Source organism: Mobula hypostoma, chromosome 13 (genome assembly GCF_963921235.1).
Source record: "Mobula hypostoma chromosome 13, sMobHyp1.1, whole genome shotgun sequence".
Taxonomy (NCBI): Eukaryota; Metazoa; Chordata; class Chondrichthyes; order Myliobatiformes; family Myliobatidae; genus Mobula; species Mobula hypostoma.
Genome location: NC_086109.1, coordinates 884,100 through 906,341, shown reverse-complemented (window position 1 = coordinate 906,341; position 22,242 = coordinate 884,100). Strand labels below are relative to the sequence as shown.

The 22,242-nt window shown below is 46.6% G+C and overlaps 1 protein-coding gene across 3 annotated transcripts in view; it reads left to right on the top strand.

The window, feature by feature from the left end:
* Positions 1-22,242, top strand: part of LOC134355354 (kin of IRRE-like protein 1) — a 152,546-nt gene that overhangs the window by 2,506 nt on the left and 127,798 nt on the right. Inside the window, exon 2 of one of the 3 annotated variants that reach the window (XM_063065120.1) lies at positions 1,623-1,637. In XM_063065120.1, coding sequence (XP_062921190.1) covers positions 1,623-1,637 — 15 coding nt within the window. Of the gene's footprint in view, positions 1-1,622; positions 1,638-14,197; positions 14,548-22,242 lie in introns of those variants that run through there. The other 2 variants (XM_063065118.1, XM_063065119.1) reach the window with 2 other exon arrangements.

Here is a 22,242-nt window from a genome sequence, read left to right as displayed (position 1 = left end):
CTACCTACCCCTCCACTTATCCATATTCTCTGTGAACTTTGCACCAAACCATCAATTCCATCATCCAAATCATTGACGTATAACATTAAAAAAATCGGTTCCAACACAGGCCCCTGTGGAACAGGAAACTTGCACAAACTGGAAATCCAAGCAACACATACAAAATGCCGGAGAAACTCAGCAGGCCGGTCAGCATCCATGGAAAAAAGTACAGTCGACATTTCGGGCCTAGATAAAAGGTCTCAGCCCGAAATGTTGACTGTACTGTTTTCCATAGATGCTGCCTGGCTGCTGATTTCCTCCAGCATTTTGTGTGTGTTTCCTGTGGGATACCGCTAGTCACCGGCAGCCAACCAGAAAAAGCTCCCTTTATTCCCACTCTTTGCCTCCTATCAATCAAACAACTTTATCCATGCTAGAATCTTTTCTGTAATACCATGGGCTCGTAGCTTGTTAAGTAGCCTTGTGTGTGGCACCTTGTCAAAGGCCTTCTGAAAATCCAAGTACACAACATCCAACGATTCTCCTTTGTCTATGTGACTTGTTAATTCCTCAAAGAATTCCAACAGATTTGGCAGGCAAGTTTTTCCCTTGAGAAAACCATGCTGACTAGGGCCTATTTTATCATGTGCCTCCAAGTACCTGAGACTTCATCCTCAACAATTGATTCACCTATCTTCCCACTGAGGTCAGACTAACTTTCTTCTGTCTCTCTCCTTTCTTTAAGAGTGGAGTGGGATTTGCTATTTTACAGTCTTCCGGAAACATTCCAGAATCTGTTGATTCTTAAAAGATCATTACTAAAACCTCCACAATCTCTTCAGCCACCTCTTTCAGAACCCTGGGGTGTCCACCATCTGGTCCAGGTGACTTATCTACCTTCAGACCATTCATTTTCCCAAGAACCTTCAGTTAGTGATGGTAACTTCACACACTTCATGACCCCTGACATCTTAAACTTCCACCATACTGCTAGTGTCTTCCACTGTGAAGACTGATACAAAGTACTTATTCAGTTCATCCATCATTTCTTTGACCCAACAGTCCTAAGGATTTAGAGGAACAATTTTGGAAAGTGAATGCAGACTGGGGCAAGAAACATAATATTGTTAGAGTAGCTGATTTTAACTGTCCACGTATTGACTGGAAATCCCATACTGTAAAAGAACTAAAAATGCAAACACGAGGTAATCTGCAGATGCTGGAATTTCAAGCAACACACATAAAAGTTGCTGATGAATGCAGCAGGCCAGGCAGCATCTACTGGAAGAGGTACAGTCGACGTTTCGGGCCGAGACCCTTCTTCAGGACTAACTGAAAGAAGAGATAGTAAGAGATTTGAGGGTGGGATGGGGAGGGGGAGATCTGAAATGTTCATGCCATCAGGTTGGAGGCTACCCAGACAGAATATAAGGTGTTGTTCCTGCAACCTGAGTGTGGCTTCATCTTGACAGCAGAGGAGGCAGTGGATAGACATGTCAGAATGGGAATGGGACGTGGAATTAAAATGTGTGGCCACTGGGAGATCCTGCTTTCTCTGGCGGATAGAGCATAGGTGTTCAGCAAAACGGTCTCCCAGCCTGTGTCGGGTCTCGCCAATATATAGGAGGCCGCATCGGGAGCACCGGACGCAGTATGTCACCCCAGCCGACTCACAGGTGAAGTGTCGCCTCACCTGGAAGGACTGTCTGGGGCCCTGAATGGTGGTGAGGGAGGAAGTGTAAGGGTATGTGTAGCACTTGTCCACTTATAAAGATAAGTGGCGGGAGAGAGATCGGTGGGAAGGGGTGGGGGGTACGAATGGACAAGGGAGTTGCGTAGGGAGCGATCCCTGCGGAAAGCGGGGGGTGGAGGCAAAGATGTGCTTCGTGGTGGGATCCCGTTGGAGGTAGCGGAAGTTACGGAGAATTATATGTTGGACCTTATATTCCGTCTGGGTAGGCTCCAACCTGATGGCATGATCATTGACTTCTCTAACTTCCGTTAATGCCCCACCTCCCCTTCCTACCCCATCCGTTATTTATTTATTATTATAATATATATATTTTTTCTCCCTCTGTCCCTCACACTATACTCCTTGCCCATCCTCTGGGATTCCCCCCTCCCCCTTTCTTTCTCTCTCAGCCTCCTGTCCCATGATCCTCTTGTATCTCTTCTGCCAATCACCTGTCCAGCTCTTGGCTCCATCCCTCCCCCTCCCGTCTTCTCCTATCATTTCGGATCTCCCCCTCTCCCTCCCACTTTCAAATCTCTTACTATCTCTTTTTTCAGTTAGTCTTGGCCCGAAACGTCGACTGTACCTCTTCCTATAGACGCTGCCTGGCCTGCTGCGTTCACCAGCAATTTTTATGTGTTGCTGTAAAAGAACTAGATGGGATAGTGTTTGTCAAATCTGTTCAGGGAAGTTTCCTTCATCAGTACATAGAAGTTCCAATGAGAGAGCGTGCGGTACTGGATCTGTTATTATGGAATGAGACAGGGCAGATGACAGAAGTTTGTGTCGGGGAACATTTTGCATCCCATGACCACGATGCTATTAGTTTTGAAGAAATTATGCAAAATGATAGTCCAGGTCTGTGGGTTGAGAATCTAAATTGGAGAAAGGCTAATTTTGATGGTATCAGAAATGATCTGGCAAGAGTGGATTGGGACAGGTTGTTTTCTAGCAAAGGTGTACTTGATAAGAGGGAAGCTTTCAAATTTTGTGAGTACAAAGCTTATATGTGCCTGTCAGAATAAAAGGTAAAGAATGTCAGGAATCTTGGTTTTCAAGAGATAGTGAGGCACTGGTTAAGAGAAAAAAAGGAGGTGCATAGCAGCTATAGGCAAGGAGGAACAAATGTGTGCTTATGGAGTACAAGCAATGCAAGAGAACTCCTAAGAAAGAAATCAGGAAGGCTAAAAGGAGGTACAAAGTTGCTTTAGTAGACAAGGTGAAGGATTCTACAGATACCTTAAGAGCGGAAGGACTGCTAGGGACAAAATCGGTCCACTGGAAGAACAGAATGGTAATCCATGTATGGAGCCAAAATAGATGGGCAATCTTAAATGCATTCTTTGCATCTGTATTTACTCAGGAGAGGGATACAGACAACTTGCTCTGGCAGTGTGTGCTTCAAGACGACTTCAATCATACTAGTACCCAGGAAGATGGTAGGAACCTGTATAAATGACTATTGCCCAGTGGTACTTAGAGTACATCCACAGTAGTGACATGTTTTGAGAGGCTGGTGTTGAAGCATATCAACTTCTGTTTGAGTGGCGACTTAGATCCACTTCAATTCGCCTATTGAAACAACAGGTCTACAGTTGATGCCTCCTTGCTGGCACTTCAAACAACCCTAGAACACCTGGACATATAGGTTAATATATCAGGATGGTCTTTATTGATTACAGCTCAGCATTTAACACCATCATCCCCTCAAAACTATCCGTAAACTCCAAGGCCTGGGCTCAATACTCCCTTGTGCAATTGAATCCTGGATTTCCTCACTTGCAGATCCCAGTCAGTCTGGAATGGCAAAGCATCTCCTCCACAATCTCCAGCAGCACCACAGGGATGTGTACTTAGCCCCCTGCTCTAATTGCTTTACACCTCTGACTGTGTGGTTAAGTACAGCTCAACGCCACGTACAAGTTTGCTGATGACATCACTGTTGTGGGCTGCATCAAAGGGAGTGATGAATCAGTATACAGGAGGGAGATTAAAACTTGGGTGAGTGGTGTAATAACAACATCCTCTCATTCAATCCCAATATGACCAAGAAACTAATTGTAGACTTCAGGAGAGGGAAACCAGAGGTCCATGAGCCAGTAATCATTAGAGAAACAGAGATGGAGAGGGTCAGTAACTTTAAAATCTTGGGTGTCACTATCTCAGAAGACCTGTCCTGGACCCAGCATATAAATATAATTGTGAAGAAAGCACAGCAGTGCCTCTACTTCCTCAGGAATCTGCGGAGATTCGACGTGTCATCAAGACCTTGGCAAACTTCTATAGATGTGTGGTGAAAGTGTTCTGACTGGTTGCAATATGGCCTAGTATGGGCGTTTGAGTGGAAAATTCTACAAAAGATAGTGGATTGATTTGGCAATACATCACAGGTAAAACCTTCCCAACCATTGAGCATATCTACATGAAACATTGTCAGAGGAAAGCAGCATCCATTATCAGAGATCCTCATCACGCAGGCCATGCTCGTTTCTCACTGTTACCATTAGATAGAAGATACATCAGGACTTGCAACGCCAGGTTCAATAACAATTACTACCCCTCAATCATCATGCTCTTGAACAAAAGGGAATAACTACACCCATATAAGGACTCTCTTATCGTGTTATTTCGTGCTTGTTGTTTATTTTTATTTCTTTGTGGGCTGAAGGGCACAGCTTTGTGGGCCAAAGGGCCTGTGTTGTGCGATAAATTTTCTATTGATATCTTCACAGTTTGTTGTCCATTGATCCTGTTTACATTTACTGTTCTGTAGATTGCTAAGGATGCCTGTAGTAAAGGAATCTCAGGATTGTATGTGGTGACATGTATATTAAGTACTCAGATAATAAGTTTTACTTTGTACTTTGAGCCTCTGAACTTTGAACATCAACTTCATGGACCCTGTACAGATTACAGAGGAGGAGATGTTCGCTACCCTGAGACAAATCAGAGTGGATTAATCCCCAGGGCCTAACAAGGTGTTCCCTCGAACCCTACGAGATGCAAGTGCAGAAATTGCCGGGGCCCTAGCAGAGATATTTAAAACATCCTTAGCATCAGGAGAGTTACCAGAGGATTGGAGAATAGCTTATGTTGTTCTGCTGTTTAAAAAAGGCTCTAAACATAAATCAGGAAATTATAGGCCTGACATCAGTTGTGGGAAAGTTATTGGAAGTAATTCTAAAGGATTAGATATATTAATATTTGGATAGACATGGACTGATTAAGGATAGTCAGCGTGACTTTGTGCGTGGTAGATCATGTTTTACAGATCTTATAGAGTTTTTCAAGGATGTTACCAGGAAAGCCAATGAAAACAAGGCAGTAGATGTTGTTTACATGTTGTAAGGCAAGAGCCCACATTGGAGATTGGTCAATAAGTTTCAGTCGTTTGGCATTCAGGATGAGGTAGTAAACTGGATTAGAAATGCAAACATGAGGAAATCTGCAGATGCTGGAATTTCAAGCAACAAACATAAAAATCGCCGCAGCATCTATAGGAAGAGGTACAGTCGACGTTTCGGGCCGAGACCTTTCGTCAGGACTAACTGAAAGAAGAGATCGTAAGAGATTTGAAAGTGGGAGGGGAAGGGGGAGATCCGAAATGATCTATCATCATCACCTGATGAGCCAAAGCCACTCTAAAACTGGCACACTCAAAAGAATGGCTGCTCCTCTTGCACTTGTGTTACTTTTATTGGCCCTTTCCAATGAATCTTTGGTCCCAGCTGAACACCAGTGGGGAATGGTGTAGGAACAAGATGATGCTACAGAATCAGGGAGGGTGTAGGGACTGGAAGGAATAATAGAGACAGTGAGGGGTGTAGGGGCTGGAGAGGGTGAAGAAATGGGGAGGGGTGTAGGGACTGGAGGGGATTATGGAGACAGGGAATGGTTTAGAGGCTGGAGAGGGTGACAGTGATGGAGCGGGGCGCAAGGACCAGGGGGGATTATGGAGACAGGGAGGGGTGTAGGGGGGCATAGGTGAGATTAGTGTGGGAAGAAGGAAACTGAATTAACATGTGTATGGTGTAAGTACTTAGATAAAGAAGTTAAAAGCTTATGTCAAAAAGCCAAAGAAGAAAGGTTAAACCAGGAATGTGAACAACTAAAAGATCCCTATTATTGCTCCAAAAAGCGTACATCAACAAATCAAGAACATCACTGGTAAAAAGCCCCTCTGTTCTTCAGGTGAATGTTTGAAAGCAAAGGACGGTACCATTATCATGGAAAAAGATGAGATTATGAACAGATGGACTGAGTATATTCAAGAATTGTTTGAAGACGATCAAGGCAAAAAATCAGAAATTAAGAAGAACATTGAAGGGCCAAGTATTTTAAAATCTGAAGTTCGTAATGCAATAAGTAAGATGAAGAAAGGAAAGGCAGCATGGCAGGGCACCTGATGATGATGATGATGGTTTAAGTGGTTGCTGTGGATGATGGGTTCCATGCTGGGGTTTTTGTGACCCTCTCAGGGCTGGAGAGGAGTTGGTTGGTCAGCTGTACTGGATTGGAGGGACAGGACTCAGACTGGGGTTGTCTGATTATCTCTCTGCCCCCTCTCCCTTTCTTCCATTGTCCTTATTTTTCTGTTTTTTTGTCTGTTCTTGTTTTTCTCTCTGTCCTTTCACTCTATTTCAATTTTCTGCCTCCCTCACCATCTCCCTGTGCACTACTGTCTATCTAATTCTTTGTATATCTGAAACCCTGGATCACAATCTTTAGGTCAACCTGTAATTGTTCTGTACGGACACTAATTCTTTCCATTCCCTCTCCCAACCCCACCCCTCCCTGCTCATTGACTCTCTGATTTCCATCTGCTTCCCTTTCCCATTCCCCACTCCCTTCTTCCTCATCTCTTTCCCCTCCCCCTCCCCTACCACCTCCTTCTTTCTTCCCTTCCTTCCATCCCCCTCCCTGACTTCCCCCTCCTACTACCACTTCCTTCCTTCACCTGCCTCACCTCCCTTATCCTTATCTGTCCCTCTCCCTGCCCCTCCCACTTCCACCTTCCCTCCACTTCCATAAGATATTGGAGCTGAAGCAGGCCATTTGCCCCATCGAATCTGCTCAGCCATTTCATCATGGCTGATCCAATATTTCTCTCAGGCCTAATTTCCTGTTTTCTCCCCGTAACCTTTCATGCACTGGCTAATCAAGAACCTATCAACCTCTGCTTTCAATAAACCCAGTGATTTGGCCTCCACAGGCACCTGTGGCAACAAATTCCACAGATTCACCACCCTCTGGCGAAGGAAATTCCTCCTCATCTCTGTTCTGAATGGACATCCCACTGTTCTGAGGCTGTGTCCTCAGGTCCAAGACTGCCCTACCAGAGGAAGCATCCTCTCCATATCCACATTATTAAGGCCTTGCAACATTCGAAAGGTTTCGATGAGAAGCCCCCTCATTCTTCTGAATTCTAGTGAGTAGAAGCCCAAGGCCAACAAGTGCTTCTCATATGATAAGCCCTTCAATCCTGGAATCATTTTTGTGAACCTCCTTTGAATCTTCTCCAATGTCAGCACATCCTTTCTTAGATAAGGGGCCCAAAATTGCTCATAATACTCCAAGTGAGGCCTCGCCAGTGCCTTACCAAGCCTCAATATTACATCCTTACTCTTATGTTCTTGTACTCTCAAAATGAATGCTAATGTTGCATTCAAGTTCCTCACCACCAACTCAGCCTGTAAATTAACCTTCAGGGAATCACGCACGAGGACTCCCAAGTCCCTATGCACCTCAGAATTTCAAATTTTCTCTCTATTTAGAAAATAGTCTAAGCTTTTATTTCTTCTACCTAATTGGATGACCATACACTTCCTGACACTGTATTCCGACTGCCTCTTCTTTGCCCATCTGTCCTAATCTGTCTAAGTCCTCCTGTAGCCTCTCTGTTCCCTCAAGGCAACCTGCCCTTCTGCCTATCAGTCAACTCCAACATCTTCCCAACCACTGAGGTCAGACTAACTGGCCTAACACAAAATAACCTGCAGATGCTGGGATCAAAGCAACACTCACAGCACGCTGGAGGAACTCAGCAGGTCGGGCAGCATCCGTGGAAAAGATCGGTCCTTCTCTATAGGGCCTCTGTCCCTTCCCTCTACAGTCCTGATGAAGGGTTCCAGCCCGAAACATCGACCGATCTTTTCCATGGATGCTGCCCGACCTGCTGAGTTCCTCCAGCATGTTGTGAGACTAACTGGCCTATAATTTACTTTTATCTGCCTCTCTCCCTTCTTGAGGAGTGAAGTGACAGTTGCAGTTTTTCAGTCCACCGGAACCATGCTAGCATCGATTGGTAACTGACAGTTCATCACTAATAATCATAAGACCAAAAGATAAAGAAGTCGAATTAGGCCATTTGGCCCATCGAGTCTGCTCTCCCATTCAATCATGGCTGATCCATTTTCCCCCCTCAACCCTATTCCCCAGCTTTCTCGCTGTAACCTTCGATGCTGTGTCCAATCAAGAACCTATCAATCTCTGCCTTAAAAACACTCAATGACCAGGCCTCCACAGCTGCCTGTGGTAACAAATTCCACAAATTCACCTCCACCTGGCTAAAGAAATTTCTCCACATCTCTGTTTTAAATGGACACCCCTCTAATCTGAGGCTGTACCCTCTTGTCCTAGACTCCCCTACCATAGGAAAAGTCCTTTCCACATCTACCCTGCCTAGACCTTTCAACATTCAAAAGCTTTCAATGGGATCCCCTGTCATGCTTCTTGTAGGGGGCAGGGTTTCAGATTTCAGGATCATTGGGACCTCTTCTGGGGCAGGTGGGACCTGTACAAGAGAGACGGGTTACAGTTGAACCACAGGGGGACCAATATCCTTTCAGGGAGGTTTGTTAGTGCTATTGGGGAGGCTTTAAACTAAATTTGCAGGGGGATGGGAACCAGAGTGCCAGAGCTGACAGTGTGGCTGGGGTGAAAATAAATGATGTTGAAAGTTTAAGCAAATCCGCTGATAGAAAGGTTGTGAGTGGTGGTAAAAATCTTCTGAGGTGTATATATTTCAATGCTAGGAGTATTGCGGGGAAGGCGGATGAGTTGAGGGCGTGGATTGACACGTGGAATTATGATGTTGTAGCAATTAGTGAAACTTGGCTACAGGAGGGGCAGGACTGGCAGCTTAATATTCCAGAGTTCCGATGTTTCAGATGTGATCGAGGCAGAGGAATGAAAGGTGGGGGAGTAGCATTGCTTGTTAGGGAAAATATTACAGCAGTGCTCAGGCAGGACAGATTACAGGGCTTGTCTACTGAATCCTTATGGGTGGAGCTGAGAAACAGGAAAAGTATGGCCACATTAGTGGGATTGTATTACAGACCACCCAATAGTCAATGAGACTTGGAAGAGCAAATCTGCAGAGAGATAGCAGGCAACTGCAGGAAACATAAAGATGTGGTGGTAGGGGATTTTAATTTTCCATACATTGATTAGGACTCCCATACTGTTAGGGGTCTAGATGGTTTAGAGTTTGTAAAATGTGTTCAGGAAAGTTTTCTAAATCAATATATAGTGGGACCAACTAGAGGGGATGCAATATTGGATCTCCTGTTAGGAAACGAATTAGGGCAAGTGACAGAAGTCTGTGTAGGGGAGCACTTTGGTTCCAGTGATCATTAATTTCAATTTGATCATGGACAAGGATAGATCTGGTCCTGGGGTTGAGGTTCTGAACTGGGAGAAGGCCAAATTTGAAGAAATGAGAAAGTATCCAAAAAGCGTGGATTGGGACAGGTTGTTCTCTGGCAAAGATGTGATTGGTAGGTGGGAAGCCTTCAAAGGGGAAATTTTGAGAGTGCAGAGTTTGTATGTTCCTGTCAGGATTAAAGGCAAATTGAATAGGAATAAGGAACCTTGGTTCTCAAGGGATATTGCAACTCTGATAAAGAAGAAGAGGGAGTTGTATGAAATGTATAGGAAACAGGGGGTAAATCAGGTGCTTGAGGAGTATAAGAAGTGCAAGAAAATACTTAAGAAAGAAATCAGGAGGGCTAAAAGAAGACATGAGGTTGCCTTGGCAGTCAAAGTGAAGGATAATCCAAAGAGCTTTTACAAGTATATTAAGAGCAAAAGGATTGTAAGGGATAAAATTGGTCCTCTTGAAGATCAGAGTGGTCGGCTTTGTGCGGAACCAAAGGAAATGGGGGAGATCTTAAATAGGTTTTTTGCGTCTGTATTTACTAAGGAAGCTGGCATGAAATCTATGGAATTGAGGGAATCAAGTAGTGAGACCATGGAAACTGTACAGATTGAAAAGGAGGAGGTACTTGCTGTCTTGAGGAAAATTAAAGTGGATAAATCCCCGGGACCTGACAGAGTGTTCCCTCGGACCTTGAAGGAGACTAGTGTTGAAATTGTGGGGGCCCTGGCAGAAATATTTAAAATGTCGCTGTCTACTGGTGAAGTGCCGGAGGATTGGAGAGTGGCTCATGTTGTTCCGTTGTTTAAAAAAGGATCGAAGAGTAATCCGGGAAATTATAGGCCGGTGAGTTTAACGTCAGTAGTAGGTAAGTTATTGGAGGGACTACTAAGAGACAGAATCTACAAGCATTTGGATAGACAGGGGCTTATTAGGGAGAGTCAACATGGCTTTGTGCGTGGTAGGTCATGTTTGACCAATCTGTTGGAGTTTTTCGAGGAGGTTACCAGGAAAGTGGATGAAGGGAAGGCAGTGGATATTGTCTACATGGACTTCAGTAAGGCCTTTGACAAGGTCCCGCATGGGAGGTTAGTTAGGAAAATTCACTCGCTAGGTATACATGGAGAGGTGGTAAATTGGATTAGACATTGGCTCGATGGAAGAAGCCAAAGAGTGGTGGTAGAGAATTGCTTCTCTGAGTGGAGGCCTGTGACTAGTGGTGTGCCACAGGGATCAGTGCTGGGTCCATTGTTATTTGTCATTTATATCAATGATCTGGATGATAATGTGGTAAATTGGATCAGCAAGTTTGCTGATGATACAAAGATTGGAGGTGTAGTAGACAGTGAGGAAGGTTTTCAGAGCCTGCAGAGGGACTTGGACCAGCTGGAAAAATGGGCTGAAAAATGGCAGATGGAGTATAATACTGACAAGTGTGAGGTATTGCACGTTGGAAGGACAAACCAACGTAGAATATACAGGGTTAATGGTAAGGCACTGAGGAGTGCAGTGGAACAGAGGGATCTGGGAATACAGATACAAAATTCCCTAAAAGTGTCGTCACAGGTAGATAGGGTCGTAAAGAGAGCTTTTGGTACATTGGCCTTTATTAATCGAAGTATTGAGTATAAGAGCTGGAATGTTATGATGAGGTTGTATAAGGCATTGGTGAGGCCGAATCTGGAGTATTGTGTTCAGTTTTGGTCACCAAATTACAGGAAGGATATAAATAAAGTTGAAAGAGTGCAGAGAAGGTTTACAAGGATGTTGCCGGGACTTGAGAAACTCAGTTACAGAGAAAGGTTGAATAGGTTAGGACTTTATTCCCTGGAGCGTAGAAGAATGAGGGGAGATTTGATAGAGGTATATAAAATTATGATGGGTATAGATAGAGTGAATGCAAGCAGGCTTTTTCCACTGAGGCAAGGGGAGAAAAAACCAGAGGACATGGGTTAAGGGTGAGGGGGGAAAAGTTTAAAGGGAACATTAGGGGGTGACTTCTTCACACAGAGAGTGGTGGGAGTATGGAATGAGCTGCCAGACGGGGTGGTAAATGCGGGTTCTTTTTTTAACATTTAAGAATAAATCGGACAGATACATGGATGGGAGGTGTATGGAGGGATATGGTCCGTGTGCAGGTCAGTGGGACTAGGCAGAAAATGGTTCAGCACAGCCAAGAAGGGCCAAAGGGCCTGTTTCTGTGCTGTAGTTTCTATGGTATGGTCCTTCTCCTGCCTCTTCCCTCTTCCCTTCCTTCCTCCCACTAATACTCCCATCTCTCCCCTCCTCCCTCCCACACTATTCCCTCAATCCCTTCCTTCTGCCTCACCCTCCTCCCACCCTCCCTACTGCCTCTCCTCCTCCCCTCATCCCTTTTCTTCCCAACCCTCCTCCCTTCCACCCTTCCTCCCTCACATCCCTCCTCCTGCCTCCTCACTCCTGCCTTCCACCCCTCCTCCCTCCCATCCTTCATCCGTCCCCCTCTTTCCTGCTCCATCCCATCATTTAACTCCAGTCCCCACCTCCCCCTCTCTCCCATACCTCCCACCCATCCTCCTGCCTCTCCCTCCTTCCTCCCTCACCTCCATCTCCCTTCCACTGCTTCCCTTGCCTCTCTCCTTTTCCCTCCCACTCCCCTTTGCCTCTTTTTCCTTCCTCTTACAGCTCCCCTTCTTCCTCCCACCCCTCCTTCCATCTTTCCCTCTCCCCTCCTCCCTTCCACAACTCCTCCCACCCACCCCTCCTTTCACCTTTCCCCTATTCCTCTCCTCTTGCCTCTTCCCCACTCCCTCCCCTCCTCCCTCCCACACTCTCTCAATCCCCTCATGCCTCTCCCCTCTTCCCACCCCTCCCACCACCTCTCTCCCCTCCCTCCCACCCTTCCTCTCCCCTAACTCCCACCCCTCCTCCCTGCCAACCCTTCTTCTGCCTCTCCTTTCCCTCCACTCCTCCTTCCACCCCTCTCCCCTTCCCTCCCTCTCCTCCCCTCTTTTCCCCTCAGAACCTTCCTCTCCCTCCCCTCCGCAATCCCTTGTTTTGCTTTCCCGTCACACCCCTCTTCCCATCCCCTCCACCTTCAACCCCTCTCTCGTCCTTCCCTCCTCTCACACTGTCTCCATTTCTCTCCACCTTCAACACCCCATCTCCTTTCCCTTCCCTCCCTCTTCTTCAGTTCTTCCTCTCTCTTTTTTATGAGATGATAAGACCATAATCTATAGGAGCAGAATTAGGCCATTTGGCCCATTGTGTCTGCTCTGTCAATTCATCATGACTAATCTAATTTTCCTCTCAGCCCCAATCTCCTGTCTTCTCCCTGTATCCCTTCATGCCCTGACCGATCAAGAATCTATCAACCTCTGTCTTAAATACACATAAAGACTTAGCCTCCACAGCCACCTGTGGCAAAGAATTCCACAGACTCACCATTCTCTGGCGAAAGAGATTCTTCCTAATCTCCATTCTAAAAGGATGCCCCTCTATTCGGAGGATGTGTCCTCTGGCCTTAGTCTTTCCCACCAAAGGAAACATCCTCTCCACATCCACTCTATCAAGGACTTTCACCATTTGATAGATTTCAATGGAGTCTCCCCTCATTCTTCTGAATTCCAGTGAATACAGGCCCAGAGCCATCAAACACTTTTCATGTGACAAGCCATTCAATCCTGGAATCATTTTTGTGAACCTCCTTTGATCCCTCTCCAGTTTCACCACTGCCCTTCCCTCTACACCCTGTCCTTCTCCTCCACTCCATTCACTCCAATCCCCATCACTTCCCTCAGTTTCCCCCTCCTTCACCTCCCTTCCCTTCCCCCAATCCCCATTCTCCCCTCCACCTCCTTCTTCTCCTCCTTCCCCTCCCCTCCTCCTTCTTCCCATCTGCCATTCCACATCCCTCTCCACTCCTACTACTTCCCGTCCCCTTCCCTCTCCCAATCCCTCCCCCATGCTTCCCTCAACTACTATTCCCTTCCCCCACCTCCGTCCTCTCTGCCTCATACCTTCCTCCTGCCTTCATCCCTCTCCTCCCAAACTCCCTCCCTCCTCACCCTGCTTCCCCTCCTCTCTCTTCTTGCCCCTCACCCTCCCTCCTAGCCTCTCTTTGCCCCTCACCCTCCCTCCCAGCTTTTCACCGCTTCCTCCATCCTCTGTCATCCACCCACTTTGTCGCCTTCTCCCTCCCTACCGTCATTCCCTCGTTCCCGGTCTCCCTTCCCCCCCACCGGCTTTCCTCTCTGTACACCTTCTGGTCCCTTTCCCCACCTCCGACCCCCTCCATCTCTGTTTCTTTCTCAGAAACGGAAAGTCAATTAATCGTGCGTGTGTGTGTCTGTTGTTTTCTCTATCTCCTGCTCTCTCCCTCTCCCCGAACACCCCCACAACACACCTCTCACTCTCACTTTTGTCATGTCCCTCCTCCCACTTCCCTCCTTATCTCACCCTATCGCCCCTCTGTCCCTCTGTGGCTCCCCTCCTCTCTCTGTTTCTGTGGTCAGATTCAGCCTGCGTGTGTCTTTCTCTCTCGCTCTCTGTGACGGGCTGGGACTGGATCTCTGCTGAATCCACTCACATTCCACATCAGCACGATTAGAGCGGGAAGAGTGGGGGTGGGGGGTTGGGGAAAGGGGTTGTAAATCAAAGCCAAGTAAACAATCTCCTTCTGCCCTCATGCCCCACAAAGACTGTGAATTAAACTACCCCGCAGTTGCAGACATAAACCTCACCCCTCCCTCTCGCAGGGGCTGGGGAGCGAGGTCTGTGGGGGTGGGGGAGAGGAGTGTGAGGAACTGAGAAGGGGGTGGTGACTGAGTGAGAGAGAAAAGAAGCTTTTGTGCGGGACCAGATAACTTCACTGCATCACACCCCTTCTCTCTGTCCACAGTGGCACAGTCCTCCCATCCCCTGCTAATCCCCCCCAAAAAAATTACTTTTTTTTCCCTTCTCTCAGTCTCATTTTCCTGGAGACTGCCTGAAATTCCAGCACTTCCTGCCAGGAACATTCCGTCTTGCTTTCTTTCTTGCTCTCTGTCTACCTCCCCCTCTTCTACCCTCCCTACCCTCATACCCAACCCCAACCCCCATCCCCACCACTCCCTTCCCCACCCACCCAACTGAGGATTGTAACAAGAAATGTTTCGCTCTGTGATTTGGATCCTCTGCTTCGGAACCACCACTGCAGGTAGGAAGAAGGAAACCAACTTTCTAACTCCTTCTCCCCACCCCAGTCTTCATCTACTTTCAGTCCCCATGCTTCTGGCTGTCATTGGGTTCCACTCTCTCCATCCCACCATCACATTCCCTGTCCCTCCCTCTTTCCAGTCCTTACTGAACTCTCTCTGGCACTTTCTCCAGTTACTGCTTCATTTCTCTCTCTCTCTCTCTCTCTCTCTCTCTCTCTCTCTCTCTCGTTCTCTCTTTCACTCTCTCTCTCCCTTTCCTTTTCATTCTGTCACTTTGTTTCTCTCCCCTTTTCTCATGCTCTCTCTCTCCCTCTCTCTCCCCTCTATCTCTCTCTCCCTCCTCTCTTTCTCACTTACTGCCACCCCCATCCCCATCTCTGCACATTTTCTGATCAGTCTCTGACTTCTGTTCTCCCAGCATTTACTGCCCTTGGAGTGGATAGGGAATTAACCCTTCACCCGGGAAAAGGACTTATGAAATTGATGTAGCCCCTTGAATTGCCCCACAACATCCCAAAAATACTTCAATACTGACAAGAGCCTTCATGGAATGTAGGCTCTGTTTGAATGTATAAATGCAACTGCGTGCATAACAAGATTCCTCCGCAGAGATGAGAACAAGGCCGCGGTCATGTGTTTCAGTCAACATGGTGAACAATTTTACAATGGATTGGGGAGACCACCCCTTTGCCATGAGAGTTTTGGGGATCTTTGAGGAGATCAGTAAACCACCAGTCTAAAAAGAGAACAGTGGCAATCTGGAGCTCCCTCTTCCTGCCAGGCTCTCCCTCAAATTTTCAGCTGGGCTTAGGAGCTTCCTCAGCATTTTACCCACCCTCTGGTGCTCCCTCATTACTACCTCTCCCAGTTTACAGTGTTCCTGTGATCACTATATCTAACTCATGTTCTGGGAGTGTGTAATGGGACAGCATAGAGGGAGCTTTACTCTGAACTGTGTCCTAGGAGAGTTTGGAGGGAGCTTCGCTCTATGTCTAACCCATGCCCTGGGAGTGCGTGATGGGACATTTTAGAGGGAACTTCACTTTGGGTCCGACTTGTGCCCTGGGAGTGTATGGGACAGTGTAGAGGGAGCTTCACTCTGGGTCTGACCCGTGTCCTGGGAGTGTGTGATGGGACAGTGCAGAGGGAGCTGCACTCTGGGTCTGACCCGTGTCCTGGGAGTGTGTGATGGGACAGTGTAGAGGGAGCTGCACTCTGGGTCTGACCCGTGTCCTGGGAGTGTGTGATGGGACAGTGCAGAGGGAGCTGCACTCTGGGTCTGACCCGTGTGATGAGAAGCTTGAATTGATGTTTGATGTCATAATTTGTAGACTGGTGGTGTTTGCCTCTCCCTGTCTTTCAGCTGTGATAGGAGATATCTCTATGGACTTTAGTAAAATATTTGACAAGTGCTGCATGGCATGGAAGGCTGCTTCAGAAGATCACGGCACATAGCATCTAAGGGTTGCCTGATGAAGAGTGGCAGAGGGTCGTTGCATGCAGGGACTGATGGTATACTGTAGAGATTGGTACTGGAACCTTCACTGTTGGTTGCTCTATGTCACATCAACAACTTGAATATGAATGTGGGATAACACAGTGAAATGCTGGAGGAACTCAGCAGGTCCGGCAGGATTTATGGAAAGGAATAAAGAGTTGATGTTTTGGGTTGAGGTCTGATGAAGGATCTCTGCCCAAACCATTGACTCTTTATCCATTTCTATAGATGCTGCCTGACCTGCTGAGTTCCTGAAGGATTTTGAGTGTATTACTCTGGATTTCTGCATCTGCAGAACCTCTTGTGTTTGTGAATGTAGAGGAATTATTTGTAATTTTGTGCATGACATGAAAGTTGGCAGTATTGAGAATAGGAAGGAAGGTTGCTAAGACTACAGTGGGATATAAATTCAATAGAAAGTTGTCAGACAGGTGTGAGGTGATACATTTTGGGAAGTGAGATAGGAGTAAGACATGTAGAGTAAATAGTAGGGCTCCAAGGAAGGTTGATAAACTGAGAGTGGCAACATGGGTCCATAGTAGGGGTTTCTGATTTCACAAGTTGGGCATGGAATACAAATGTGGGGATGTTATGTTTCAGTGGTACAGAACACTGATTAGGCTGCCCTTGGAAGACTTGTGAGAGGACGAATGTGGTTGCACTGGGGACTATGCAGAGGAGATTCACCAGTATGGTGAATTATGTAAGAGGTGCAGGTATAGCCAATATAATCTCTTCCCCATCATAGAGATATCAAAAACGGGAGGGCAGAGATTTATGATGACAGGAAGGAGATTGAAAGGGGAAGTTATTTTACACAGAGGAGTTGATATGTGGGACACACTGCCAGGGGAGGTGTCAGAGAGATTTAGACAGACACAGAGAGGCAATGTGGAGAATGGCCTGTCACTTTTGAAGGAAGTACAAAATAAGCCAAATGCATATTTAATTTTGCTTTGATTTTCCAGTTCTTTGGAAGATAAGTCTGCGACCCAGAGAAGTAGTGTGTAGAGCCTCTATGTCACGGCTCCAGAGACTCAAGTTTAAACCTGATCTCTTGCACAATGTGTTTCTGCACCCCTCCCTATCTTTTGCAGAAACCCCAGTCAGGGACAGTAACAGACCCTGCTCTCAGCTTCATTTCCTGGTCTTGTCTTCGATGCTTCAGCTAAGCACGAGTGGCTACTGTGTACTAAGTTCACCATGTTACCTGCCTTCTGCGTGTGCCTTCCCCTTCCAGTCAGCCATGTTCCTAGCCCAGTCCTTCAGCCCTCATGGCTTTGGGGATCAGGAACCGTCTTCCATTTGTGTTGCCTGGATATCCTGACTAATTGAACAATGAGGGCCTTCAAAGAGTAGTGAGATGAAAGTGGCATGGCTTGTCAATAGTGGAGAGCAATGGTGTGGCATAAACGGGGAGAGAGAGAGAGTGGGAGAGGGAGAGATGAGAGAGAGAGGGAGAAGATAGAACAGAAAGAGCAACTGTGTAAGCAGAGGGAGAAGAGAGGGAAGGGGCAGAGAGGGAGGGGTCATGGGGAAAGAGGGTGCAGAGAGGAAGGGGGAAGCAGGAGAGAGAAAAGGAGGAATCAGGGTAAGAACAAGGGGAAGGAGAAAGAGATAGAAACAGAGGTGAGGAGAAAGATATGGCAAGAGGGTGGTAAACTGGGCAAGGCAGTAACAGTACTGTCAAAAATGGAGAGAATGAATCAGAGACCCAGCAAATAGAGATGAGGTACGAGGATGTATAATGAAAGGGTGCGGGCTCCTGTGGATTGTGACCACCCCAGCCTCCAACTCCCATCTGAACCTCTGCCCCACCAATACTTCACCCTGCTGTCCTCGGCCTGCTCTGAGAGAGGCCAGGGTTGCCCTGGGTTACCGGCAGGCAGAGGAGGAGCCTGGCAGGAAATTCTGCACATTCCATTCTCTGGGAATCATGAGAGGCAGGAGAAGGGAGGGAGATCTGGACGAGAGGCAGGAGAGAAGAGGGAGAGCTGGGCATGGGCGGATAGTTTACTGCCTCAGAAAGCAGGGAGCTTGTGGAGGTAGAGGCACATTCACTGACTTTAACTCCTTGCCCATTCTCCTTAAATTGGATCTGCCCTGTGAAACAGATTGTGTGGGTTGACCAGTAGATCCAGCCCCCAGGCAAAGCTCACCGCACTTTACGCACTGAGCCTCGGTGTGGGGCAGAGGCCTGGGGTGGAGTAATGTCAGGAGTCAGTGTTTCCTGAGATAGAGAGAAAGAGAGAGAGAGAGAGAGAGGGAGAGCAGGGGAGGTAGAGGGGGGAGAGAGAGAGAGACTGGGAGAGTTAAAATTACAGACTTCCCTTAGTTCTATCTCCCCAGACAGATAGTGATTGCCCCTCCCTCACCAGCCTTGTTCATCAACCCTCTCTCTTCACCCCTCCCAACAAGATGGTGCTCCCACAACACGGTTAGTTTGGATTTCAGGGTCCCTCTGTGGAGTGAATCTGGGGCAGGGTCTTGCGGGGAGAATGATAGGGGGCCATGTGGAGAGAGAAAGAGGGAAGAATGACAGAGAGCTCTAATCTTGGTTGGTGCGGCTGTAACGAAACCCAATTTCCCTTGGGATCAATAAAGTATATCTATCTATCTAGAGGGGTGGGTAAGAGAAGGGGAGAAAGGGAGGGAGAGATTTTTAGCTGAAATGCTGACTATTCATTTTCCTCCTTAGATGTTGCCTGAACCACTCAGTTCCTGCAGCACTTTGTCAGAGCTGGAAAGAAAGGGAGAGACAGAGGATGAGAGAAAGGGAGAGGGAGAAAGACAGAGGGGAGACAGAGCAAGGAAAGGGGAGAGAGGGGAGAGAATGAGGATGTGGAAAAGGGGAAGGGGAGGGAGAGGGAGAGAACATAGAGAGGAAAAAGGGGTGAGGGAAAGGGGAGGAGGGGAGAGGAAGGGAGAATGGAGGAGAGGGAGATTGAGATGGAGAAGGAGCGAGGGAGAGTGGAGGAGGAGGGAGAGGGAGGGGGGAGAAGGGGAAGGGGGAGAAGGGGAGACAGGGGGTAGAGAGGGCAAGGGAGTCACAGAGAAGTGCAGCAACAGGAAATGGCTGTACCACCTAATCCATGCCAAAATCCATGAAAACCAAATCCATATACCTATCTAAATTTCTCTTGAGTGTTCAAGTCAAGCTCACATGCACCATTTGTGCTGGCAGCTCATTCCACACTTTCACAATCCTCTGAGTAAAGATGTTTCCCCTCATGTTTCCCTTGAAGTTTTCACCTTTCTCTCTTAAGCCATGACTCCAGTTGTAGTCCCAACCAGCCTCTGTGGAAATAGCCTACATGCATTTACCCTATCTAAATCCCTCTTAATATTGTATGCCTGTATCAAATCTCGTCTCAATCTTCCATGTTCTAAAGAATACAGTCCTAACCTATTCAATCTTTCCTTATAACTCAGGTCCTCCAGTCCTGGCAACATCCTTGTAAATTTTCTCTGCACTCTTTCAACCTTGTTTCCTGTAGGTAGGTGACCAAAACTGTGCACAATACTCGAAATTAGGCCTCACCAACGTCTGTCACAACTTCAACATAACATCCCATCTTCTGTGCTCATCAATACATTAATTTATGAAGGCCAATGTGCCAAGAGCTTTATTTCTGACCCCACCTACCTGTGATGCCACATTCAAAGAACTTTGGACCTGTATTCCCAGATCCCTTTGATCCCTTTGTGTTGGGCACATGGCCAAGTGGTTAAGGCGATCGTCTAGTGATCTGAAGGTCGCTAGTTCAAGCCTCAGCTGTGGCAGCGTGTTTTCTGTCCTTGAGCAAGGCACATTGCTCTAGTGTCTGTGTGAGGAGTGGCGCCCCACACAGACTTCCAATCTGCACCATGTAAGGCATGAAAATGCCCAACGCAGGACTCTCACAGTCTGAGTCGATGTTCCCTCCCTCCCCTTTGTTCTACCATACTGCTCAGTCCCTATCGTTCACTGTGTAGGACCTACCTTGCAATTGTTTGCATTAAATTCCATCTGCCATATTTAAGCCCTTTTTCTAGCTTCCTCACTGTCCACTACACCCCCGATCTTGGTGTCATCCGCAAATTTGCTGATCCAGTTAACCACATTATCATCCAGGTCATAAACAACAAAGGATCCAGCACTGATCCCTGTTGTACATCACTAGTCACAGGCCTCCAGTCTGCTAGGCAACCCTCTACTACACTCTCTGGCTTCTCCCACAAAGCCGATGTCTAATCCAATTTACTGCCTCATCCTGAATGCTGAACGACTGATCCTTCCTGACCAGACTCGCACACATGGCATTGTCAAATGCCTTGTGAAAGTCCATGGAGGCAACATCTATTGCCTTTGCTTCAACCACTTTCCTGGTAACTTCCTCAAAAAACTCTTTAAGGTTGGTTAGATATGACTTATCATGCACAAAACTATGCTGATAATCGTTAATCACTCCATGTCTATCCAAATACTTATATATCTGGTTTCTTAGAATACCTTACAATATCTTTCCCACAACTGATATCAGACTCACAGGCCAATAATTTCCTTTTTAATGTTTAGAGCCTTCTTTCAAACAGCAGAACAACACTGACTATCCTACAATCCTCTGGTACCTCTCCTGTTGCTAAGGATGATTTATATATCTCTTCTAGGGCCCTGGCAATTTCTGACTTGCCTCCTGTAGGGTCCAAGGGAGCAAGTTGTCGGGCCCTGGGGATTTATCCACCCTGATTTCCCTCAGTGTAGCAAACACCTCCTCCTCTGTAATCTGTACAGGGTCTATGAAGTTGATGCCGCTTTGCTTCGCTTCTATAGACTCCGTATCTGTCTCCCAAGTAAATACAGATGTAATGTATGCATTTAAGATCTCCCCCATTTGTTTTGGTTCCACACATCTGTTCTTCTAGAGGACCAACTGTGTCTCTAAATCCTTTTGCTCTTAACATACTTGTAGAATCCCCTGGGATTCTGCACCTTGTCTGCTACAGCAACTTTGTGCCTTCCTTTAGCCCTCCTGATTTCTGTGTGTTCTCTTGCATTTCTTACACTCCATAAACACCTCATTTGTTCCTACTTGCCTATCCCTCTTATTCACCTCCCTTTTTCTCTTAACCAGGACCTCAGTATCTCTTGAAAATGAAGCTTCCCTACACTTATTAGCCTTGCCTTTTATTTTGACAGGCACATACAAGCTTTGTACTCTCAAAATTTAGTTTTTGAGCTCCTTCCACTTTCCAAACTCACCTTTGCCTGAAAACAGCCTGTCCCAATCCACACTTGCCAGATCATTTCTAATATCATCAAAGTTTGCCTTTCTCCAATTTAGAATCTCAACCTTTGCATATTTACTTTGAAACTAATGGCATTGTGGTCATTGGATGCAAATGTCCCCCTACACAAACTTCTGTCACCTGCCCTTGTCTCATTCCCTAATAACAGGTTCAGTATTGCACACTCTCTCGTTGGGACATCTACGTACTGATGAAGGAAAATTTCCTGAACAGAATTGACAACTCCTGTCCCATCTAGTTCTTTTACAGTATTGAATCCCAGTCAATATGTGGAAAGTTAAAATTAGCTACTCTAACAACATTATATTTCTTGCAACAGCCTGCGATCTCTACAGAGTTATTCCTCTCAATTCCTAGGACTGTTGGGTGGTGTAATATAGCATCATTAATATGGTCATACCTTTCTTATTTCTCAGTTCCACCTATAACGTCTCATTAGTCGAGGTTTCCAGTCTGTTCTGATGGAGCTTTGCTGTGACATTTTCCCTGACTAGTAATGTCACCTCTCCTCCTTTAATCCTTCCCGCTCTGTCATGTCTGAAACAATGGAACCCTGGAATTCTGAGCTGCCAGTCCTGACCCTCCTGACCAAGTCTCACTAATGGCTACAACATCATAATTCCAAGTGTTGATCTATGCACTGAGCTCATCCGCCTTTCCTACGATATTCCTTACATTGAAAAATAATGCTCAGGTCACTAGTCCCATGCTCAACGTTATGACTCCTAAATATGTCTGAGGTCTTACCAGCATCTGCCTCCACAACTTGTTCATTACCTGTTCTGGCACTCTGGTTCCCATCCCCCTGCAACTCTAGTTTAAACCCCACCATGTAGCATTAACAAATCTTCCCACTAGGATATTAGTCCCCCTCAGGTGCAAATTGTCCCTTCTGAGCAGGTCCTAT